We start from the raw sequence: 23,248 nt of genomic DNA on the forward strand, positions 1-23,248 counted from the left end.
TCAATTTCATCCGTAAAATCTTTAGCATCATTCGTGTCAATTCCCGGGGCGCGCGAAAGAGTGTCCGCTGTGTATAATTCTTTACCAGGGACATAACCGATTGTATATGAGAATCGCATCAACCTCATCTTCATTCTTTGTATGCGGGGTGGTAATTGATCCAGGGACTTCGCTGTTCCTAGCAAAAGAATTAAAGGCTTTTGGTCTGTTTCCAGTTTGAAGGTTATTCCAATAAGGTAGTCTTGAAATCTGTTGCTGGGCCAAGTGACTGCTAATGCTTCCTTTTCTATCTGTGCATAACGGCGCTCTGTCGGCGTCAAGGAACGAGAGGCGTATGCCACTGGACTCCATCTTCCATCTGGCTGTTGCTGTGTAAGGACTGCACCAAGACCATAGGATGAACTATCAGCTGTGACCTTAGTTGGCAAGCTTGGGTTATAGAGTGATAACACGGGACTTGAGCTTAGCAGTTTCTTTATCTCACTAAATGCACGTATTTGTGGTTGACCCCAATACCAGCTACTCCTTGTCGACAGAAGACCACGTAGAGGTTCTGTCACGGTTGCTAGTTTGGGTAAGAACTTCCCAAGTTGATTTACCATTCCAAGAAAACTGCGTTTGGCTGGATCTGGCTTAACCCCATTCTTTCCAACCAATTGTCCAAGACAAGAGATTTCAGACTTTCTGAATTCGCACTTTTCTTCGTTCAACGTTATGTTTGCCTTTGACAGCCTTTCGAGAACTTCATTCAGCCTTTCTTCATGTTCTTGAAGGTCTTTACCTTAGACAACCATGTCATCCATTATGCAAGCAACGCCGGACTGTTTCTCCAAAACTCTGTGAATTTGCATCTGAAAATGCTCAGGACCAGAATTAATTCCAAATGGTAGGCGATTATAACAATACCGACCAAATGGGGTTATAAAGGTTGTAAATGCCTTTGAATCTTCTGTTAACTTTATTTGAAGGAAACCACAGTTAGCATCGAGTTTAGAGAAGATTATGGCATTTGAGCAAGTACATGTTCAACAGTAGGAAGGATGTGTCTTTCCCGTTTCACTGCTTGATTTAGATGTGTGTAGTCCATACAAGTTCTAACTTTATCATTTGATTTGGGCACTACTACTATAGGGGCACACCACTCAGTAGCATTAGTAACCCTTTCAATAACTTTAAGTGCTTCTAATCGGTCAAGTTCTTTCTTTACCTTAGGTAATAATGGCACCGCTACCCGTCGAGGATACTGAACTGCATATGATTCAGCCTTAGGTTCTAACTCAATCTTGTATGGGGTTTCCATTTCTCCAAGACCCTTGAAAACTGGGGATGACTCTGAACATGATTAATTAACGCTACTACACCAAGAGCAACGCTAGTTTCTCTTCCAAGGAGAGGCGTTCAACCCTTCATAACATATACATCCGAATGAGTAGTTTTGTCTCCCTTTCTTATCAAACTTTTAATGTATCCTAATATGGGGAGGGGCTTACGATCTGGACCCTTGAGATGTTTGGTTGATGGAAATAATGGCTTGTGTTTGAAGTACTTTCTATAGATTTTATCCGATATTATGTCTACATCAGCTCCAGTATCTATTTTGAAGTTAACATTAATATTGTCTATGGAAACATCGACAGACCATTGTTTATCTTTCAGACTGTTAACTGCCCCAAGAAAAGCAGTTTCTTGATCTGACGAACTACTAGATTGTTCCCCATAATGTACTCCTCGTACCGCTTTCGAGGACTTACATACTGCTTGAAAATGTCCCTTCTTGGCACAGTTATTACATGTACTGTTTTTGGCAGGGCACAATTGACGCTTATGATAATCTCTAGCACAGAAATAACACTTTCTAGAAAACCTTTTTTTCTGATTTTTTTTTCAAAAGATGACTGACCCTGAATTTTCCTGGTTTTGTTACCGCTTTTCTTGTATTTTTGTACTCGATTTATTGCATCTTTATCACTATTCTCTTGCATAGTTTTCATGCAAATTCTTGTCGCTTCGTATGAACGGGCTATTTCCAGACACTTCTCGAGGGTCAATCCTTTTTCACTCAACAATTTCTGTCTTGTTGATTTATCTCGCATTCTAACGATAACTCTGTCTTTGATTAATGATGATGTAAGATCGCCAAACGAACAATTTTTCGACAATGCTAACAATGCACAATGTAAAACTCGTCAATGCTTTCGTTTTCACCTTGAGAGCGAGTGTTAAATAAGTAACGTTCGTAGGTTTCGTTGAAAACTCCTTTACAAAATTCGGTCATTTTAGTTAAGACGATATCAATGTCACATCGTTCATTTTCGTTCGCAAAATTTAGACTGTTGTATACTTGTAACGCTGACGACGAAAAACATGTTAGTAACGTAGCTGTTCTTCTTTTTTGGCTTGGATGGTCTTTTAATTGCGAGAATCTCCTAGTTTTCCCAATTTGTTTGAAAATTTCCCAGTCTTTCTTACGACTAGCGTCGTCGACATATAAGTGTGTCCCTGAACAGATTATATTTAACAGTTATTCTGCGAACTCGAGTCGTATATGAGCTGATAGCCGACGAGGCGCGTAGCGCCGAGTTGGCTATCGGTCATATACGACGAAAGTGAGCAGAATAGCTGTTTTATTATATACACAAACTTTGTCGCCCTTTCGGTGCATTTTGGTGTGCTATTATCAACTATAGGCTTGGATCAACAGTTTAAAAGGCTCTATCCTGAATTGAAACTTATTCCGCATTATAACACTTATAACGCATTTCATGGTTCATTACCCAAACCAAATTCTAAGGTGATGTTGATTCTTATTGATGTTGTTCTGACAGGTGGTGGCTTCAATGCTTAATACCCCAGTACATTTGATAATTTTAATTATTTATTTTATATTATTTCAGATATGGACCCCTTGTGCGCAACTGGTGCATGCGCTTTGAGGCTATAAGCATCATTATTTTAAGCTTTTCGCGCAGACTGTAGGTTGCTTCAAGAATATAGCAAAGACATTAGCTACCAGGCACCAACGGCTTCAGTGTTACTGGCTTAGTGATTGTGATGGCTATTTAAGGAGTGATACTGAGGTTGGACCAGGTTAGTGAACAACAAAAGTGCATACTGGATATTAGCTGGAATTTTGTATTGGTTTTAAGGACGCTAAATGTTTTTATAAGTATCTTTTATTTTCTCTTCATGTATTTATTAATATTCTGCCTAGGTAAAGTTTTTTTATGTGAAAGATCTGGAAGAGAAAGAATGCACCTCACTGTGCCAGCTGGGCAACAATTTGGATCAGAATTCAACTGTGACACTGTAAGTTTGTCCTTATTTATGGTAAACATTATTCAAAACTGGACTGAAAACTATATTAACATTCTAGGTTGAATTGGGTGAAAGTCAATGGTTACAAGTATAAAAAAACATGATCATAGTCTATCAGCAATTTATTTTTCCTGTGTTTCTTTTTATACATAATGTTTTTTTATGCCAAACAAATAAATGAATTGTCTGACCGATGATACTGTGCCTGCCTGGAAACATTTAACGAAAAAACTGTGCCTGCTTAGAAACATTTGATGAAAACACGTTTTCGTACCTGGTATACAAATTGTTTGTGACCCAGGGCCTAATGGACTCTTAGGATGTAGTCAATTCCCATTCATTTGTATCTATACAACTATAAATACTCTTTTATTTTGCAACAAAACAAGCATTTTCTGTCGCGGCATTGAATTTTGCACACAATTTAGATGTAAGTTTACGCTCTTCAAGTGCAATCTTGAAAACTATATCGGGTAAATATACACAGTAGACTTTCAGTAACTTTTGTGTTTATTACACTGCATGGCTGTTTCTCATATAACAAGACGCCTGTTCCGGCGTTAACTCCGGCGTGCTGCGAACGTGCCAGTCCAATATAAAGCTTCTGAACATAAACAATACAGTTCATACTCATTTAGATGCCTTGCGAACCTAAATGTTGTTCGATCGCGAAATTCGGAAGCACATCGCACTTTAAATCATCGGAGAGCTTTGCATCGGAGTTAAATTTCAAACAACTGATCAAATCACCCACCAGAATCACGCCAAACAGCAGGTCATTGATCGACGTAATAATGGTTTCGAATCTTGACCTTGTTTATAAGAACGATATCATAAATACTGCCATTAGTGATCATTTTCCTTTCTACGTTGTCCTAAAGCTATAAAGGCTCCAAAACTGCACCTTCATGCATCACATTAAGATCTTACAAAAAATATAATCCTGAGATGTTCACAGCCGATCTTGCGTCGAAATCCGACAAACATCATACCGATTTTCTCAGAGAACGATGTCAATCAAAAACTAAGCTAGTTCAATAACGTTTTTATATGTCCACCTTGGAAAATCATGCTCCAATCAAGACAATGAAAGTTCGAAATCGTCCTTGTCCTCATATTACACCTGAGATCCAAGATGTAATGGCACATATAGGGACTATCTCCGGGACATCAATGATTGGCATGCTTATAAGAATTCTTATAAACTTACAAAAAATATGCTAAAAAACGCTGAGAAAGATTATGTACGAAACGAAGTGGATACGCACAAAAACAACGTTGGATCGTTGTGGAAAATAATCAATCGCAGCATTCCCACTAAAGACAGGTCAACTTATGCCTACAGCAGACCAGTGGATCAGATTGCCAATGATTTTAACAAGTTCTTTAATTTAGATAAAGTTAACATAAAGGTCATCAAACAAAGTCTTCCAGTTATCTTAGATCCACTTACTAACATAATAAATTCTTCTCTCGCGACCTCTAAATTTCCTAAATATTGGAAACAGACTAAAGTTCTTCCACTATTTAAAGATGGAGATCATGAAAAACCTTCAAATAATCGTTCTCTTCCTCTCCTTATGGTCGCCTCGAAGACTTGTGAGAGAGTTGTCCTCAATCAATCAGTTCATACCTTTGTGAAAACAACCGCCTTAGTCCCTATCAAAGTGGAAACAAAAAGCGACATTCTACGGAAACATTGAACATTTTAAGGTGAGCGACCCTATATTAGCTGCAATGGAAGCGTTTGGCAGCATAAACCATTCTATTTTACTGCGTAAGTTGAGCAATATCGGCGCATCCTCCGAAACAGTGAAATGGTTTCAAAGCTATTTATCCGGACGAACACAAAGGGTACGCATATATAGGCTCATCTCTATCTGAAGCCCTCCCTATTACATACAGCGCAATGATTTTCCATCGACAACCCAAACATGCGATCTATATTCATTTGTTGATGACTCCAAATTATTCTTAAACTATTAATTACTATTAATTAATCCTGCATGAGAAAACCATATTCCTTTTGGTGGGAACACGTCAGTTATTGGAAACCCTTCCGGAACAGTTGACTCTATCATTTTTGAATAAGACAATCATACCAGTCCAATTTGCTATGGGCACTTGACATATGACGAGCATATTGGTAAACTGATTTGCATCGGGGACTCCGCCAGTATTACAACAAATAAATTTGCAAAGTGAGGTCGTAATATCAGCCGCTTTCTCTCCGTCTAAAAACAGCAAGCTCCTGTTCTTTCGTCATGTGATCTTTAGATTTGTAGAAGTGAACACCTTCTTGTCGCAACCCGGCTGAGACCAAGACCCTTGAAGGTCTAGGTTTTCGCTAACAAATTATTTTAGCAAATCGAAATCTCCCTTCCAAGCAAGGCTCAGATTTTTACCCAAAGGTGTCGCCATACATTGGGCAAGTTCCTAAGCCTTTCGGATTAATTCCAGTATACCCAATAAGTAATTCGAAGTATTATAACTCGATGTTCGACTTTAGTATTGTAAAATCACGCAGCAATTTTCACACATCTGCATATGGTCGAGTTCAACGCTTTAGCAAAGTAGAGTTGTACTGAAGGAACCTTCGTAAACTTGATTACAAAATAATGTAATCTTTACACGCTAACTAATTTGATCCTTACACGCTAACTAATACCATCATCGCAATAGTATTGAATAAATTACATTATTGCTCGTTTGTTTGGGCTAATACTTCCACTGCTAATATCACAAAAGTGCAAGCAGCTTAAAAATTTCGCTGCCCGAATTATTACAAAAACAAGAAAATTTGATCACATCACTTCTGCCCTACGCGAACACTTGTTAAATAGAGACACCAATATGATTTATAAGTGTACGAACGGTCTTGCGCCACCATATTTGTGCAAGTTGTCCAGTAACTGACGTGGTGATCCCCATGATTGTGATACCAGAAATAAAGAGCTACTACATATTCCCTTACACAAAACAGCATTCGGTATGGAGCTGTTGGAATTTGGAATAACTTGAACGATGATGATGATGATGATGATGATGATGATGATGATGATGATGATGATGATGATGATGATGATGATGATGATGATGATGATGATGATGATGACGATGATGATGATGATGACGATGATGATGATGATGATGATGATGATGATGACCAAAGTAAAATGTTTTGTTCCTTTTTATATAAAATGGTAATGTGAAATAATTTAATGTGCGAATACTGAAATAGGATTTTCACACGCTTTTCGCTTCGAACGAGATACATAACCACGCATGCAAAATGCCACCAAAACCTCGTAAAGAGCTCGATTCCAAAAGAATACAAAATTCACTTCGGGCGAACATATTGCCAATGGTAAGTTTGTTAAAACTAATATTAGAAATGTTAGTCTTAATCGACCGCAATTTACATTGGTCTTGCTTGAACTCTGTAGATCAGCGAAAATTTTAAAGCTGTATCATGTCGGGCGGTGTGGAGAGTTCGTGCAGCAGATGTCGACCTGGCAAGGCATCAAATTGCGTCCAAGCGATTGCGCCTCGACGAAATTCTCGCACGCATTACTGGCGTTCAATTTTATTTCTCTTGTATTACAAGCCAAATGTCCAGTGCAAGGTATATAGTGTTTTTAATTCCTGTGGTCTACCAAAACCGCGAAGAAATAGAATCGAAAAGAGTTTCATGTATAAAACACACACATTCCTGTAAATAGATTCACAGCAGTTGAGGACGTTGGCATGCAACTATCCATTTTCTGTGTGCTATATCATATGGAATCGGCTGCTCGACAATTTTTTTGGTGTTAAAGATCACAACAAGGCAAGAAATGCTTGATGTTTCCAACGTTTATATTGCTGCAGAAATGCGCACGGCACATCGTCCGATGAAGAAGACGACAGCGACCTCGAAGTCTTGTCGACGCACTTCCCCAGCCTTCCCTGCTGCTTTGCGGTGGTGAACGACAAAGATTTTGGCGACAGAATAACTAAAGCAGGGAGCAGGCTACAATCGGATGGGCTCGTGGTTGAAATGGCAAACACCGCAGCTGTTCAGCTCGATCGCTCCTGTTTTACCGCAACCAAAGACATCACCAAAACCATTCGTCAAATCGAGAAGGTTATTGAGATGTGTGATCACGCTTTGTATCGATCTGATGTTTACGCAAAGCCCAACGGAGCTGCCATGACGTTCGTAAAAATGATGGACGTTACAAGCTATGTGCATCGACTTTTGGCAAACGAAATACTCCGTGACAAAATTGTTGAAAATCTCGCGCCTATCCTCAAGTTTCTCTGCCATCCCGCGTGTGAAATAATCCCGCAAACCAAGTTTGATCACAATCTCATCGAGGTATCAAATGGCTATTGCTTCTCAATCAATTCGCGCACCTTTATTCTATGCCCGATCCCCAGTTCAATGCTTCGCAAAACTTCACCGAGATCCTTCGTGCCCTATGACCATACCACTCCACCGCAACCACAGTACTTTGAAGAAGGAATCCTGAACTCTTTCCCCAACAACGACGTGCGTATAAAGTTTCTCAACAAATTTTATCAGTGCTTGCTTGCATTTAACATGCCGCACAAAGTGAAGAAGTTGGTGCTCGCTGGTCCCAAGGATTCTGGCAAGACGTGCTGGTCCAACATGTTCCATCGCATTATTCCAGCTCCCTACATCGCCTCCCTCACAAAGGAAAAGCAGTTTTCAGCGTCTATGATAACCAATGAAACCCAACTTGTCCTCGTCGACGAATGGTCCACCAGCACCATGGAATCAGACCTTGCTAAGTGCATTTTTCAAGGTGGTTGGATAGTAACTGCTGTGAAACACGCTGCCCCTCGAACAGTGCTAAACAACAGTTCATATTACATAACTACTAATCACGTACCAGACAGTACCAAACGTTGAAAGAATCGAAATTTTCAATATAGAATCTCTTCCTCGCACACAACCAGGAGTAGACCGTTGGATATACGATCATGCGATGGATTGTGTGGCATGGATCGCTGAGGAAATCAACGCAAATTGACACCTCATCCCCGAACACGACCTGTGGTATGAACGAAGCGATTCACAACGGAGGCTAGGTTAAGACGGTTGAAACGAAAGAAACGAGTTGGGCGAAGTCAAACATACATTGGAGACGATTCTACGGATGATGACGGGCGCAGTGATTCCAACAACGATCCTGAAAAACCGACGGAATAATCATCCACGAGTCCTATTCAGTCACACGATGAAGCGAACGAACCCAACAACGCACTCGCCTCTTTACCTAACAACGGTGACAACGAAGAACAAGAAATATCAGACAACTCGGACGAAAAATCACAAATGTGCAATGCGCATTCCAAAATCTCGCGAAAACCAACACAAACCTTGCCAAGCAATTTTCGTACACCAGCAACTGCATCTACCATCAACGACCAATGCACAGTAGACGAGCCCAGTCACTTCAGACGAACAATCACATACCTGCGCTGGGCAGTTCCATACCTCGCCAAGACAAGCCGCAACCTTGCCAAGAAATTCTCGTACACCAGCAACTGCATCTACCATATACGACAAATCCACAGTAGACGAGCCCAGTGAATTTATACAGCACAATGAAGAAGAAGCATGTTTTTTAGCCAACGACACAGAGGTGGCAGCTACAACCTCGGAACAACAGTCACAAAATGTTCAAACACCGCCAAGTGGATGGACTCTAAACGACAAACTGTACCTAGCGAGAGTGAAATATCTAATAAAATCGGGACTTATCAATACCATTACAAAAGCTCACGTTCTCTCATTTTTGGAACGACTACGAAAGGCGGAGCTAAGAAGAACAAACGTTGAAAAAAGTTTCTGGCAACAGCCGATCCATGGATCGACGCTTGGATGATTACAACAGGAAAAAATCGAGATGCTTTTGATATAGCCGGTTTCGTAAAGGAGTGTCCTGACATTCTGCCCGATCTGGAGGCTCTTCGTAACAAGGCAAACGTGCTGGTATTGTCAAGTCGCTGTCCAATCGCACGGGAAACAAAAAAGCAGAGAAGGAAGAACGAAACTGAGGCGAGGCAACAGGAAGAAATAGAAGTTCCTTCGCAAAGTTACTGGACCACGGTAAGAAGTTGGGTGACCTGGTAAAGACATTACTAATTGGTAAATTAGAAATTGTGTGTGAACTAAAACTGTGGGCTAACTAGGGTGCTATTTCAAAACTAAACTATGTTGTATGTTCCCTGTGAGTCCTATGAAGCCGAAGGCATGAAATATATATGTAAATATTTCACCTATATATAGCTGCTACATAGGAAAAAAATTTATATAAATTTAAAATCGCTCAATTTTTTTTCGAATTGTCCAGTACATTTAGTTTGACCAAGATATGACCGGCTACGGGCTACCAATACAAATCCCAATTAAAACGACCGTTTTCTATGTCTCTTTCTATATCCCTTACATAACTAGATCTCCCCCAATTAATGTCAATCAATCCCCTAATCAATATCAAGTCTATATTTAGCTATTACTGTCCGTGTCTATATATATATATATACATTACATCCCTCCCTTTGTTTAATGAATTATCAAGTTTGGGTTTATTGCATTTCCAAAAAGTTCTCTCTGTCTACGCTGCCTTGTTGACCTTCTCACCACTGGTTCTGGCGTTGGTTCGTCCGCTGCTCGTTCGATGAGTGCATCTCCTCTCGGTGCGTTCCAATCACCTTCACCTTCGGATTCCTTTGCGGCGTCTGGTATCTTCTTAAAGAACGATACATTTCTTGTCACCTTATGTCTTTGGTTTTCAGCTACTATTGTAACTCCTTTACGTTCAAGCACCGTGTAAGGAGTTGGTTCAAACTTGGTTGTAAATTTGTTTTTTTTCCTCTGTCTAAGAATGACTGTGTCTCCCACTTGTATCTCTGACGGCGCCACTCTCCTTCGTTTGTTTGCGTATTCTCTCCCTTTGTCTTTGGCATTGGAGTCATTCGATTTGGCTTCTTTATGTCTGTTTAGTACTTTAGCTTTTGGGTTCAACATGGGTAAGACTCCTCTGACAGGCCGATTAAAAAGAAGCTGAGCGGGCGGTATGTTGGTAGAATAATGGGGTGTGGTGCGATAGCTTAATAGGAATCTCGAAAGTTCTTGGACCCAGTTACGATGTTCTGAACGAGCTGTCTTGATTGCTTTTGCTAAAGGTTTCATAAAAGCTTCTGCTTCTGAGTTACCTTGTGGCCATTCAGGTGTTGATGTCTCATGTTCTACGCCAATCTTTGTTAAATAATCTTTGAATTCTTTACTATTGAAAGCAGGACCGTTATCCGTCTTTATTTTTAGTGGAATTCCATGTCGTGCGAAGATAGCATCGGTTTTTGGTATAAGTGCTTTAGCAGATGTACTTGTGATGATTTCAGCCTCCGGGTATCTTGAATACTTATCAATTAATACTATGATATACTGTCCGGTGGGAAGCGGGCCGTAGAAATCTGCATGTACAGTTTGCCAAGGACCGTCCGGCGTTTCTGGAGTTAGTAAAGGCTGGGGTGGATCGGTTGGACCATTAATTTGGCACGGAAAGGTATCGATCTCTTATTTTACAGCTTTATCAATGTTAGGGAACCAGGCATACTGACGTAACAAAGCTTTTGTTTTGACAAGTCCTTGATGATCGCTGTGAGCAAGTTTTACTATCTTCGCTTGTAGAGTTGATGGTATTATAACACGTGTTCCTCGGAGGATTACACCATTTGTATGGTCCACTGTTATTTCATCTTTGACGTTTATGAATGGCTTTACATGACTACTGCCCCAGTTACCAGACTCGACTGCTTCTCTTACTGCATTCAGACTCGGATCCTTTTCCGTATGTTCCTTGATAACTTGTATTGGAATTGTGGTTTGCGCGGCATTAGTCGAGATGAAGTTTATGTATTCTTCAGCAAGATTGTGTTTTGGTATCTTCGATTGCGGATGTCGTGACAGGAAATCTGCTGGGTTAACACTGCCTGGTTTGTAGATAACATTGAAATGGTATTGCTGAAGTCTTAAACCAACGTTCTATTCTAGCTGGAGGTTTGGACCGAGGATTGTTGTAGATCAACTGTAATAGCTTGTGATCAGTAATTAGGTTGAAAGGTGCACCGAACAGGTAAAGGTGAAAATGTTTAATGCCCCACACGATCGCGAGGGCTTCCCTCTCGGTTTGTGAGTACCTTTGTTCTACTGGGGATAATCCTCGGCTGGCATAAGCGATGGTGTTGTCTTCGTTTGTTTTTGGATCTTTTTGCGTCAATATGGCAGATAAACCAACGGGACTTGCATCCACCAGGACTGAGGTTTCTTTGGATGTATCGAAATGGCTCATAACTGGACTGTTAGTCAGAGCACTCTTTAGGTCTTCATATGCTTTCTGGTGTGTTGTCGTCCATGTAAAACGAGCGTTTTTTGGGGTCAACTTTCTGAGTGGCTCTGTAATGGTCGCGTAGTTTTTGATGAACTTAGCGCTGTAGTTAGCCATTCCTAATAGACTTCTCACTTCACCGACTGTTGTTGGTGGTTTTGTATTGGCGAAAGCGTCCACTTTCTTTGGGTCTGGGCTAACACCTTGTTCTGTGAATAGCAGCCCAAAGAATTCAAGATTCTTTTTGAGGAATTTGCACTTTTGTAGATTGAGAGTCAGGTTACTCTCTTGCAGACGTGTAAGTACTTCTTCTAATGCTTGGTCATGTTCCTTTCGAGTATTTCCAAACACGATGATGTCATCTGCGATGTTTTTAGCTCCTTGAATTCCTTGTAATGTCTCCTGTAGGGTGTGTTGGAAGAGTTCCGCTGCAGCATTTGTGCCGTAGTTTAATCTTTTATAGCGGTATAAGCCGAGATGAGTGGAGAAAGTTGTTATTCCCCGAGATGCTGGGTTCAGCTCCAGTTGATGGTAGGCTTGAGTTAGGTCAAGTTTTGAGAAAAACCGAGCTCCGTTAAGCTCAATAGAGACAGCTTCTAGAGTGGGTATGGGATGTCTAGTTCTCTGAATAGCTGTATTTGCTACTCGCATATCTACGCACAATCGAATCTTATCGTCACGCTTTGGGACGACGACGACGGGGGAAACCCACTCCGTTGAAATTCCTTCGGGTATTCTCTCAATGATGTCATCCTGTTCTAATCTGCGTATTTCATCTTCAATTTTTCCGCGTATAAATGGAACGGTGCTCGGCGCTGCGGTTGTGCAACTGGTGAAACGGTTTCATCGATAACTAATTCGATTTGTTTGTTCTTTAGTTTCCCAAGTCACGGAACACAGGGCCATGTTTATCTAGGATGCGTGCGAGGTTTTTATCGCTCGTTGTTGGTGTGATTTTTGAACGTTCTGTTTCCTTGTTTATCTGATTTAAATGAAGACTTACGAGTCCAAGTTCTTGTGCAGTTTCAGAACTAAGTAAACAACCGCCGTCGTCAGAAGTAACATATATGGTAGCTACCGTGAATTTGTGTTTCGACTCTGCTAAAACGCGGAATTTTCCTTCCATCTTTACAGGTGTTGTGGAATTGGATATGCTTTCACGGATGTTGGCTGAAGTCGGATATCTCGCAGTTGTTGGAACGTGTGTTTATCGATTACATTTATGCTTGACCCCGTATCAATGGTCATTTTTACTCTTTGTCCATTGAGAGAAATTGACGCTTGCGGGTGTTTTTGTTTGTTGTTGACGCGTAACAATATTCTGGACCACTATTGTCGCTGCTAGTGCTGTCCTGGAGGTCTGTGTTAACTGGTCGTAGGTCTTCGCGTGGTTTACCAGTTTGTCTATTTTCTCGCGTGTTGCTACTGCGGCACTGGCTAGCAAAATGGTTTAATTTACCACAATTGGCACATGTCTTGTTTTTGGCAGGGCACGGTTTGTTGGTGTGAGGGTAGCTGCCACCACAGTAAAAACATGTCTTATTGGATGTCTTGTGTTTTGTTTCTTTCGCGGTCGGCATTTTAACTGCTTGAATATTGCAGCTGTCTAAATGTTCTTCAATGTCAGCTGCTTGCGTCTTGCTTACTTCTTCGCGCCTGGCTGCGAGCAGAAGATCTTTTAAAACATACTTGGGGTCTCGCAATGCTTGTTTACGCACGCGACTTGACTTTCCTCCAATAATAATTTGTACCATAATTTCGTACTCTACATCTGAAAACTCACAGTTTTTTGACAGTGTTCGTAGACGCGTGTGGTATTGATCTATCGTTTCCGTGTCGCTCTGGTTTGCTTGTCGAAATTTGTAGACTTCGAATAATCGATTTTTTTGAGGCTCGAAGTATTCGGTGAGAAGTTCCGTCGCTTTATCGATGTCGTCGTCGTTACCAGGGTCTGGAAAGTGTCGAAAGATTTCCCGTACTCGCGGTCCTGCTTGGTATAAAAGTAATGCTCGTTGGCGTGTCTTGTTTGTAATGTTGCTCGCCGTTAGAAATGTTTTGAAATCTATATTGTTGAACATGATTTGCTCCAAAATAAATTTGGAGTTGCAACACAGGTAATAACATAGGCAAAAATGTTCTCCGTGTTTACTATACTCTTGACGGGCATATTCAAACCTAAGAATGTAAATTTGTCCCTTTCCCTCACCAGCTCACTCGTTAAGAGTGTCCCAAGGCCTAGGCACTCTTAACGAGTGAGCTGGTGAGGGAAAGGGACAAATTTACATTCTTAGGGGCTGTTTACATGAGCCCGGTTACCCGAGATTCAATGAAGCGTGAGATGATTTTGAGGTATTGAAATGAGCAGATGACATGACCCTGGCAGTCGTATAATCACCATAACAATAGCATGTGCTTGTTTGGTGTCATAAAGACTTATTTCAATACCTCAAAGTCCTCTCACGCTTCGTTGAATCTCGGGTAACCGGGCTCATGTAAACAGCCCCTTAGGTTTGAATATGCCCGTCAAGGGTGAGTATAGTAAACACGAAGAACATTTTTGCCTATATATATATATATATATATATATATATATATATATATATAAAATTTCGGACGGAGAATGCTTAACAACAAATGTAATTTACCAAGCAACAGTGGAGACGGACACGGAAAAGAAACATACATTGGATTAACGCAGAACAAGTTTAAAACCAGATACACCAACCACTTAGCATCGTTTAGGGACAAAAACAAAATGAATGCGACGTAACTGAGCAAACACATTTGGGAACAAAAGGACAAAGGCGTCAGCTATAAGTTGTCATGGAAAATTATCGCCAGAACACAACCGCATACAAATGTAAGCAAGCGATGTAATTTATGCATCACTGAGAAATTTTTTATCATTTGCAAACCCCATATGGGTACATTAAACAGTAGAAATGAACTTGCTAACAAATGCCGTCACGGAGGAAAGCTTTTATTAAAGAACGTGTAGCGAACGAGTATATAAGACCGAAGTTAGCTGGCACATTTTAGACCTGACGAGAGTCTATACAGTTTAGAGCTGTATATATATATATATATATATATATATATATATATATATATATATATATATATATATATATATATATATATACACCCATTTGCAAAAACGTTGGCTCAGACAGATATATAGATAGATACTCGAGATCTAATTAGAATTGCATATGTTGTGTAATATTATAGAAATTCCATGCAAATGTAATCATATGCAATTCTAATTAGACTTCAAGTATCTATCTATATATATATGTATATATACACCCGTTTGCAAAAACGTTGGCCGCAGATAGATATATAGATAGATACCCGAAATCTAATTAGAATTGCATATGTTGTGTAATATGATTGAAATCCCATGCAAATGTATTCATATGCAATTCTAATTAGACTTCGAGTATCTATCTATCTATCTATCTGCGGCCAACGTTTTTGCGAATGGGTGTATATATATATATATATATATATATATATATATATATATATATATATATATATATATATATATATATATATATATATATATATATAACAAATGCTTTTTATCAGTTGTAGATTGAAGAGTGCTCAACACAATTTTAACATCGGACTGTACCGTGATGATGGTTTGGCCCTGATAAGAAGCACCAGTGGTAGGTTGGCAGAGCAAGGAAGGAGTTATTTGCCCAGTTTCAGCAATTCGGCTTGAGAATAACGGTAGAAGTGAATCATCAACTTGTGAACTTCCTCGACCTGACCCTTAACCTTAAAGACCAGAGCTACTTGCCATATAGGAAACCTGACAATGATCCATTGTACGTGGACAAACGCTCCAACCACCCACCCTGCATTACTAAGCACCTTCCAGCAGCAATCAACAGACGAATATCGTCCCTGTCATCAAGTAAAGAAGCCTTTGACTCGGTTGCCAGCGTGTACGAAACAGCTTTACATCAAAGTAACTACAACGACAAGCTTAAATATTCCCCAGATAATCTTCCAACACCTGCTACGCAGAAACGGAAACGGCATAGAAACATAATCTGGTTCAATCCACCCTTCAGTAAAACCGTACGCTCAAATATTGCTCGGGACTTTCTTCGCCTCATTGATAAGCACTTCCCTAAATCCAACCCTTTACACAAGATTTTCAACCGTAACTCCATCAAGGTCAGCTACAGCTGCATGGAAAACGTCAAGAGTTCTATCTCGAAACACAATAAACGCGTTCTTGCGAGAACCGAAAATTCAGCGGAAAATTCCGAGAAATTGTGTAAATGTAGAGTGCCCACCGAATGTCCACTCCAAGGAAAGTGCGAAACGAAAAGCATTGTTTACAAGGCGGTGATAACAACAAATGACAGTCAAGACATGAAAGAGTACATCGGCATGACGGCAAACAGATTCAAAGAGAGGTATGGGAACCATAAGAAGTCGTTTAACAACCCACAATACGAGAACGAGACGGAACTTTCCAAATATGTTTGGAAATTAAAGAACGCTGGGAAGGACTATACAATAAAATGGTCTATATTAAAGCGTGCCCCAGCTTATTCGGCAGGCGGAAAACACTGCAGGCTATGTACGGAGGAAAAGTTGTGCCTTTTAAAGGCAAAGAAAAGCCTTAATCGAAGATCAGAACTTTTCGCGAAATGCCGCCATGCAGAAAAATTCCACGCGGGAAAATTCACGATCGCGTACGAAACCAACGGACACGCGCGTGCGTTAAAAAACCGTTAGTGAGTAGCGTCACCACACTGAACTGAACTATGAACAGATGCCTGATGATTGCAAGAAGCATGAAACTTTAAGTAGCAGCTAATACTGTTTTAAGATTAAATAAATAAATAAATAAATATATATATATATATATATATATATATTAGGAACATCAAAGGGATTAAGGAACGGGAACAAATAGTTCCTTATTTTAAATCGTCCGCCGGAACGAAATGCTGCCAAGGAAAATAGCTACTATAGAATCCCTTCAAACGGAACACTCTGGTCCCCAAAGCAAATAAGCGGGAAAGAGGAATAGATTTGGTGTTAGCTATGCGAGTCGTTGTTAAAGTGTTCCGCTTTGCGGACATAAAGCAGACGGAAAAACTCAAAAATGGTCAAAAACAAATTATTCCTCTTCCAAAGTAGATTCTCTTTGGAAAAGGAATACTAACCCAAATTTACATGTGTTCCTATCTTGGCAAATAAACATATGCAGAAACTTTAATCCTACAATGAGCGTTTGTTTGCATTGTCTACGCCTCTTTGAATACTTTTCTCGCTTGAAATTGCATGCCCACATTAATGGTGCTTTTCCCAAATCATAGGCATTCCTTAGAGTATTATGAAAGCATGCCAAAAATACACAATAATGGTGCTTTGAAAGGAACAATATTTACGGATACGGTTGATGATGATGATGACTCGCTGAGATTCGCTTTTATAGCCTTTCACTTTTTTAAAAATTGAAATATCAGCAATATATATGCACGCTAGCGTACACGTATACCTGTTCACCAGACCCAGTTTTCAACTTTGACGGTGGAAAATCAGCTGCTATTCCCTTAAGAAACAAGGCAATATGTGATTTTGAGGTGAATTTGTATCAATTTACAACTCAGAAATGTTGGACAGTGGCAAATACAAGGAACAAGAAGCACCATATGGCGTCGACCTGGCGTCAGGGGACAAGAATACAGTAGACAAAGTATAATGAAATTTGAGGAGCACTTCTTCCATGCAGGTATAATTATATATAGTTATACGGCAAAGAAAGCTAGGCCGGTGGCCAGTTACAAACGGTAAATCGACGGGGCAGACATACCAATTGCTTACATTCATCCAATATACTCGAGACTGTGGCATTAGGATCATCATACTGTAAAAAACGAGATTTAGAGAAAACTGAATGCATTTAACAATTTCAATCAAAACAGCAATAATTTCTTTTAGGTAACAAACTAGTAATATTATTGCCAGCTAGAGAGCCGCGAGTGCTCATGCAGTGAGACTCGGAAATCTCTTGCAGGTAATGCCTAAGGAGAGGAGATACTTTTTTTAATTGCGAAAGAGTTATCAATTGGAGCCCGTGGTTGCACATGGCTCTTACCCATCTTTGAAATTATAAATATTGCACGACTTTAATGTAATCTTGAGTCAATATCGTATTGATTCACTTTAATAAAAATATATTCTGTAGCACTTTTGAAAAAAAACATTTGTAAACCTAGATCGAGTTAGTTTTACGGTTACGTTTGATAGCAAGACGTTACGAAAAATCTCTTTAGAGTTTATATTAATGCTTTAGGGGGACCTGGTAAAGTTCAAAGGCCAGCTACAAGTATCCTTGTAGCCATTACTAGTGAACTGAATGAAGCCTAGCCCCCAGTCTTCCCACGCGGTTTGTACGTCAGTTTCAGACCCCCAAACATAAAAATCATGAGGTTTGTACGTCTCAGTCCCTGAATGGAACTGTTACACGACCAGTATAAATTTGAATCCAATCACGGAAAAGATATCAAACTCAATCAGACTCAATGCAATCAATACATTTCGAAGCAAGCCACTGAAACACGTATCTAAAATCTATTGCATTCAGAGAATTTGAGATTGAATTGAAAAAGAAGCGTGAGGAAAACGTTTTCATTGGGAAAGTTACCCTAAAAATTCCGATATATTGCGTCGTTTCTTCGTGTAAAAGCGAACAGTACGGAGCTAGAAATTCTCGCTAGCTAATTTCGTTTCACAGGTTGGTAAACTGATTTCGCTGAAGTCTGGCGCAAGTTTTTAAAATGTTTTTTTTTAGTTCGTCGTACCGAAATTGCTCTCAAAAAGTGAGAAAGTGTTTCATTAAATTGCTTCGGTAGTTAATTTAATTAATATTTGTTTTAAATATTTTACAGTGAAATTTTCCCGCCCAAAAGCGACTTGCGTAATTTAGAACATCAAAATACTATTCAGCATATGATGGAAGTCTTAATTTACGTTATAAGTTGAAAAACTCTTTTCCCAGTAGATGCTAGCCCTATTTTATATCTTTTGTACAATCAGCTATCGGTACTGACAGTCCGTTAACACATAGGGATGATAAATAACACTAGAAGAGGCATTGGTATCGAGTACATCAGTCGAAAAAGGGAGCGCGTTAATGGGGGACAAATTCATCTTGATCTAGACCAGCTGCCAGTGAAGAGAGCATTGGACTTCATTGGACGGTGGAAGATGATACATTCAAATTTAGCGTTGTTAAGCTAGATAATCCTGAAACAAAACGAGGAGTATTGGCCACCATTGCGAGCCTGTATGATCCACTTGGCTTCGCTATACCAATAACGTTGGTAGTCAAAGCCCTATTGCAGAGATTATGGCAAGCGAAACTGGGTTGGGACGAACAACTTTCGCCCAATGAGTTACGGAAGTAGAAAGAGTGGAAAGAAGGCTTATCTGCGCTTGCACAAGTCACGATACCTCGTTGTTATACATGCCGCATTAAGTCTGTTATGTTGCCTGCAAATAAAAGATTTATCGAGGAAATGCAACTTCATTGCTTCGCTGATGCAAGTGCAATTGGCTATGGAGCTGTGTCATACATACGTGCAACGTATAGAGATGGAACAATTACGTGTGCGTTTGTTTTGGGAAAATCCCGTACTGCACCTCTTCGCAAGATAACGATTCCCAGATTAGAGTTACAAGCAGCAGTGTTATCGATCCGTCTAAGTGAAAGAATTCAACGTGAAATTGGAATCGAATTTAGTGAAGTTCACTATTGGACTGATTCTGAGGTGGTTCTAAAGTACATCTACAATGACTACAAACGATTTACAGTGTATGTCGGGAATCGAGTAGCAGAATTTCGAGAAATATCTAACCCTGATCAATGGCATTACTGTCCAAGCGAGGATAATCCAAGTGACGATGCATCACGAGGTTTACATCCAGCCGATCTTACCTCAAATTGTCGATGGTTGGTTGGTCCACCATTCTTAAGACAACCGAAGTCACAATGGCCTTTAACGGAATTAAAGGAGAACGTAGAAGAAGATCCTGAAGTCTTAGAAGATCTTCAATCAAACGTTTTAGTGACTGACGAAAGACGACTCTACGAATTATTGGAAAGATATTCTACCTGGAACGCTCTTAAATCAAAAATCGTGTGGTTGACAAGATTTAAGAATTATCTAAAGGACAGAAGCTTTAAACCTGCAAGTGTATTCACCCCTGGTGAATTGAAGATTGCTGAAACGGACATACTAAGAATAGTCCAATCCCAAGCGTATCCAGAAGAAATGAATTATCTGAAGGAAAACAGAAATGTCAAAGTATCGAGCAGCATTGCAAAATTCAACCCGTTTATTGGAGAGAACGGTCTCGTACGAGTCGAATATCTTATGATGCTAAATTTCCAGAAATATTACCAAAACCGTTACCACCTTGTAGAGTAACACCTTACGAACCACCTTTCACCTTTTGTGGAATTGATATGTTTGGTCCACTTCTGATTAGACAAGTAAGGTCTAGACACCGAAACGATGGGGCTGCATATTCACATGTTTAACGACTCGTGCAGTACATCTGAAAGTAGGGAGCTTTAGCAGTGACTACGAGTACGACTACGAGTACGAGATTCGTCACTCTCGTGCGTTGTTTGTTTACGCCATCAGGCAAAACTCGTAGTCGTTGAGCTTTTGAGTACGAGTTTTTTGATAAATTTCGTACTCAAAAGCTCAGCGACTGCAAGTTTTGACTGATGGCGTAAGCAAACAACGCACGAGAATGACAAATCTCGTACTCGTAGTCATACTCGTAGTCACTGCTAAAGCTCCCTAATGTACCGTCGCTGAATGCAGATGATTTTATTAACGTACTGCGTCAATTTATGGCTCGCCGTGGAAAACCTAAGCAAATTCGTACCGATTGTGGAACTAACTTTCGAGGCGCAAGACAATGAACTACGAGCATCGTTGGAGAGTTGGAGCAAAGGAAGTCTTGACAGGAAGCTGGCGCGATTCGAACTGAACTGGATTTTTCACCCACCGAGTGCACCACACTTTTCTGGTGTTTGAGAAAGACTCGTGCGGGAGACAAAGCGAGCATTGAAAGCGGTTTTGAATGGAGCTTTAGTCACCGAACATGTATTGCGTACGCTATTTTGTGAAGTCGAGTCGATTCTCAACTCTCGACCCTTAACAAAATCAAGTGAAGATGCAACCGATCCAATAGCAATTACACCTGCTCACTTTCTATTGCAAAAGCCGGCGATTATAATTCCGAGTGGCGACCTGAATGAAACTGCAAATCTGACGAGAAAACGATGGAAACAGACACAAATTCTTCCTAGTCATTTCTGGAATTAATGGATTAAGGAATATTTAACTACTCTACACCTTCAAAAATGGTTACGATCACCGTCAAAAATGGATACGAACTAGACGTGATATTCGTGTTGGTGATATGGTATTATTACATGATAAAAGAATACCTCGAGGATCATGGCCTATTGCCGTGGTAACAAAGGTCTTCCCAGGAAGAGACATTAAAATAAGGACTGTTGAAATTAAGACAAAAGACGGTGTTCTAGTAAGACCAATCGTTAAAGTTAGTTTACTAGAACAGTGTGAAGATTAACGTACTATGTTTTAGATGCTTGAACATCTAATGTTTATTATAAATTTTGGATGTGTTGTTGGAGAACTCCCCATCGGGGGGGGAGTATGTAGTTACGTAATATAACTGATCAGTATGTAAATATGTTAATTAAGAGTGTAGGCTATATAAGCCCGTATAAGATTCGATTTTTTGTTGTGAAATACAATTGTAAAGTAACCCAAGTGATGGCAAGTACAACCTTTTCAAAATCTACTTTTGAAGCATAAAATAAATCGATCTTTGAAATGGCTAGGTGTTTACTTATTCAAGCTGCTTTGCCCAAGAGCCTTTGGTCATATGCGTGCATGTGTTCAGTATACATAAGGAATAGGCGCTATAACTATCGACTTAGGAAGACCCCCTATGAAGCATTCACTGGACATAAACCCAACTTAAAACATATGCATGTTTTTGGCACCGTATGTTTTGCTTATGTACAAGAGAAGAAAAAGTTATCAGACCAATTGCGAAACTTAGTGACCGGCTGACCGCGCCTTCGTGCAACATGGAAACGAGGCTTATTATGCAAAAAACAATATTTGTATTTTTTGTAGTACAAAGCTATTCGCCGAGTTATATGCCGTTTTTCGCCTTTGTTTTACATATTTTTCGATTCCTTTCAGCTTGGTTTCATCGTTGTTATCATAGTTTACAGGTTAGGAAGTTTTGCCTTTCAATTAAGGCGTTTTGTGGTGTTTTCATTAATCTTTTCGGCTGCTTTCGTCGGGGAAGTATGGAAAAGGCCGACACAAACTCAGGTAAAAATTTAGTTTTTCCAAACTATTTCGTCTCAAGTTTTGAAAATGTATTTCATTTTTCTCCCTCTTATTTGTGCAAAATTTGGCGATATATATTTGGTGCAAAATCTATGTTTCTTATGTCAAAAATTATTGAAAGGTCACGATCGAACAAACCACCATGTTCACATTTCTCATCTAAAATTTTTTTATACCAATTTTATCGATCGATAAGATGTAATTTGACAGCAATTTTACAGCTCAGCAAAAAAAATAGTAGAAATCTGTTGACAGAAACTATAAGAGATAAAATAAGCAACGGAGTTTTATGTTTATTTTCCCTGTGTATATAGACTACAGTACATGTGATGTGATGCCGACTGAAAAGCAAAACAACTCTTCAACTTGACACACATGCATGACATGGATAGTAAAATACTTATAACCAAGACATAATATCATTGTCTATTTTGAATTGCCATTTGAATATTCATTTTCCCGCAATAACATACTATAAAGGTAGCCACAATGCGAGCTGCAGCGTTTTTTAAGATACACCTTTACATGATGGCAAAGCTGAAAGCGAAAAATATTTAAACTGGAGTTCGCAAGTGTTTTTCCGTTTACAATGGTGAACGGAATCCTTTCCTTTTCAAGTATTCCTGGTTCACCCTTATTAAACATCTATTGCATGGTAGTAGATAGAAAGAATAGTGTTTTGTACTAACACAAATGCAGAATTCAGAAGCAAACTCAGATGCATTCGAATTCGACTTTTATAAAATTCGGCCTTCAGGCCGGCATGCAAGCTATGCATCGTCTGTACTTTATTAAAACGAAAATAAACAAAAACATTTCAGTGAGTTACTTTTGACCATTTTAACAGTATTACTGTGGTATAAAGAAAAAAAAATACAGTGATATTTGTGAATAAATTTGAATAAATGAAGCCATTTCAGTCATCAGGTTTGAAAATGATATAATCTGACTGTCACTTTTCAATAATTTTTGACATAAAAAAAACATAGATTTTGCACCAAATATATATCGCCAAATTTTGCACAAAAAAGAGGGAGAAAAATGAAATACATTTTCAAAACTTGAGACGAAATAGTTTGGAAA

The 23,248-nt window shown here is 39.5% G+C and overlaps 1 protein-coding gene across 1 annotated transcript in view; it reads right to left on the bottom strand.

Annotated features, from left to right (window-relative positions):
- The window catches only part of LOC114536158 (intraflagellar transport protein 57 homolog), a 94,157-nt gene that overhangs the window by 60,577 nt on the left and 10,332 nt on the right, over positions 1-23,248 (bottom strand). The window contains exons 3-4 of the mRNA XM_028557510.1: positions 17,566-17,619; positions 17,251-17,304 (exon numbers count right to left, since the gene is read on the bottom strand). Coding sequence (XP_028413311.1) covers positions 17,251-17,304; positions 17,566-17,619 — 108 coding nt within the window. The remainder of the gene's footprint in view (positions 1-17,250; positions 17,305-17,565; positions 17,620-23,248) is intronic.

This window comes from Dendronephthya gigantea, unplaced genomic scaffold, assembly GCF_004324835.1.
Source record: "Dendronephthya gigantea isolate DGI-Jeju-01 unplaced genomic scaffold, DenGig_1.0 000131F, whole genome shotgun sequence".
NCBI classification, from domain to species: domain Eukaryota; kingdom Metazoa; phylum Cnidaria; class Anthozoa; order Malacalcyonacea; family Nephtheidae; genus Dendronephthya; species Dendronephthya gigantea.